At 43.1% G+C, this 2,897-nt stretch overlaps 1 protein-coding gene across 2 annotated transcripts in view; it reads left to right on the top strand.

The window, feature by feature from the left end:
- DOCK4 (dedicator of cytokinesis 4) overlaps positions 1 to 2,897 on the top strand; it is a 405,358-nt gene that overhangs the window by 292,509 nt on the left and 109,952 nt on the right. For both annotated transcript variants that reach the window (XM_019543391.1, XM_019543390.1), the window contains exon 22: positions 966 to 1,136. In XM_019543391.1, the coding sequence (XP_019398936.1) occupies positions 966 to 1,136 (171 nt within the window). The remainder of the gene's footprint in view (positions 1 to 965; positions 1,137 to 2,897) is intronic.

Raw genomic sequence — 2,897 nt, 5'->3', positions numbered from 1 at the left:
TTTGCTCCCTGCAGGACCGGACCAGTGCAGAATAATCCTCCTTGGAGGTGAATCCCATCCTCCATCCTTTGTAGGCTTTCCTTTTTAGCTGCAGGTCCCTAGAGAGCCAGGAGGGCTGCTCTGCCTTCTTGCTGCCTTTCCTTCGTGTTGGAATAGATTTAGCTTGTGCATTCAGTTAATCATTTTATTCATGTTTCTGGAAACTTTTCACTCTGAAAAGTTGATCCAAGATGATCAGCTGAGCAGAACATGGGACTTCTCACAACTTATGGGACTTCTCACAGCCTGGGCCATCCAGATTTTCGGGCCAGATTTTGCCCATGGAACTAATAACCACCACTGCTATAATCCCTGTGGCAGTGGGATTAATCCCCGATGACTTTAATTACTCATCCCTGGCAATTAAAGTTGGTAGCAGGGAAAAAGTTGTGGGGGGGAGGCAGGAGACAAGAGGCAGCAGTGTTAACTCCCTTAGTTCCAGAATTGTTCTAAGGGCTCTGACAGCTCTGGGGATTAATACTGTCGCCATCAGAATACATGGCAGTCCAGCCCACAAGATTCATCCCACGGTGCGAAACACATTTCACACACTTGGTATAGTCAAATCTTTGCATCCGAAGATAAACATATTTTGTTGAAGATTCTACCTTCCTCTTTGGTTAGGTTAAGAGGAGAGAATTTTGGTGTAAATGGGAAAATGCATATTATTTGAGTCCTGGTCCCTCCTCCTAGCTCTTATTAAGCAAATACTCCCTTGCATAGAACAGATGAAGGAGTAATGCTTTTAAGAATGTTCTTATAAAGTAATGATGGTGGATCACTGGGGAAAAAAAAACATGTTGACAAAATTAAATGTCAGGCCATGTTTATCAACAAATGTTATAAATATATTAATTTTATTTTGTTTAATTTTAAAGATTATGACTTTGGTCTAATACAGGATCTTTATTTTTTGGCATTCATAGGCACAGGAATATATTTTTAAATACATAGTTCAGTCTCGGAGACTATTTTCTCTTGCTACTGGCGGACAAAATGAGGAAGAATTCCGGTGCTGTATTCAGGAACTCCTTCTGTCAATTCGATTCTTCCTTTCCCAAGAGAGTAAGGGAGCGAGTGCTTTATCTCAGTTACAAGTAAGTTTTGCAGGCTTGCTTGCTTTGGTTATTTCCATTTCCCATGTTTGCAAATGCATACATGAATTTCTGTTTGTTTTGCCTAACAGCAAATTCCTGCTTTCTGCATGGCATATTGATTGTTTGTTTCTGCTTATACTTTGCTGGGTTATGACTTATGATTAGAGCCCTGAGAAAATCCCAGATTTCTTGTAGAAAATTTGCAACATGTGCATCGGTAAAGTATCATTTTTCACAGAATATTCATGGAACTACCATTGATCTGGGCAAATGAGTCCCAGTAGTTCCGTGAATAGTCCATGAAAAATGATACGTTACCCACTCACATGCCATATGAGCGGCAAGCACCAAGTGGTGGAGAAAAATATTATTTGGGGTGGCTGAGGCTGCGCCCCGCCTGGCCCCCACCCCTCCCTCCTGTGGTGCTGTTGCAGGGAAGTAGTGCTGTAGCTTTAAGCAACAGCAGAGGAGTGGCTACATGCTGAGGACGGCCAGGCACTATGGGACAGCAGTGTCATGGTGCTGCTGCTGTCACCAGCCACTGCAAAAAGTCTTGGGGGGATAAGCCCCATTAGCCCTGGTCTTACATTGCCTATGGCAGGCACACACACCACCCCAACAGTCTCCAGGTCCTGGCCCCCAAACCCCCTTCCCTCTCTGCTCCCTATACACTTACCTTCATCTGGCCATGGCCCCAGCAGCTCCTTGCAGGCTGGAACGCTGTAAAAGCTGATTTTCCTTTGAAACCTGGAACACTGCCAGCCTGCAAAGGGACACCTGTGCTTTCATGCATTTTTTTGGCGCAGGCTCGCGACCCTTAAAAATCGTGACATGGAGCTAACTTCACAGTATCCATGCAGTCTGGAAAACTGCGATTTAGTCAAGGCCCTACTTACGATAAGTTTTTCATTCCACCAACTTCTGAATCAGAATCATGCAGGATTTTAGGTTGCTGACAGACATGACAAAAAACAAAACAGCAGTTTAGCAGATGAGGAAGTGTATTAGTTCGAACTGGCCCCCAAGTGTCTGTATAGATTGGGCACTTCAGCAGGGCTTTTTGACACTTGTATCTAAAGCTGACTCGATCAGTTATTAGATAAAAGTGGCAAAAAGGCCTGCTGAAGTGCTCAGTCAATACCAATGTTGGGCGAGCCAGGTCAAACTAACAAGATGCCTCATCTGGGCATGCACTGTGCTCAGAAGTGGGGTAGGCTGAACTTAAAGCAAAACGCTGCTTTGTTTTTTTACAAATCTGCAAGTAGCCTTAATGTCCTGCTCCACGGTAAATGAAAACTAACCCCTGACAGTGTGCATTGGAGGTAGCTCTCATTTACCATGAGGTACAAGTGTGCACACTGGTGATTACTAGGGGGTAGCTGACAAGGTATTAATCCCCTCCACCCCTGTTTACCTTGTGGTAATTGGTCCATGTGCCAAATGCCCTTAACTAGACTGTTAGTTTTGCATTAGAAAGGGACTGACTACATTGTGTTAATCGTGGTTCCAGTGGCTATAATGAATCATAATCAAGGTTCCTGCTTTTCTTTGTTAAAAAAATCCAAAGTTCTCTGATTAAAAACTCCAAAACCCTTTTTTCCCCGTGATTAAAATGAAACACCACTATATCTATCTAGCTATCTATAGATATATAGCAAAACTGAGACTTACTGTGATCTAAAATGTAATTCAACTCTGTCTTTCTGAGACAGGGGATAAGTATTTTAAACAGCTGTGTTAGTTAATGCTGTTAAAAGCAGA

The sequence above is a fragment of the Crocodylus porosus genome, unplaced genomic scaffold (genome assembly GCF_001723895.1).
Source record: "Crocodylus porosus isolate Cpor-Errol unplaced genomic scaffold, CroPor_comp1, whole genome shotgun sequence".
Lineage (NCBI taxonomy): Eukaryota > Metazoa > Chordata > Crocodylia > Crocodylidae > Crocodylus > Crocodylus porosus.
Note: the sequence above shows the minus strand (reverse complement) of the source record. Positions and strands in the feature narration are given on the sequence as shown.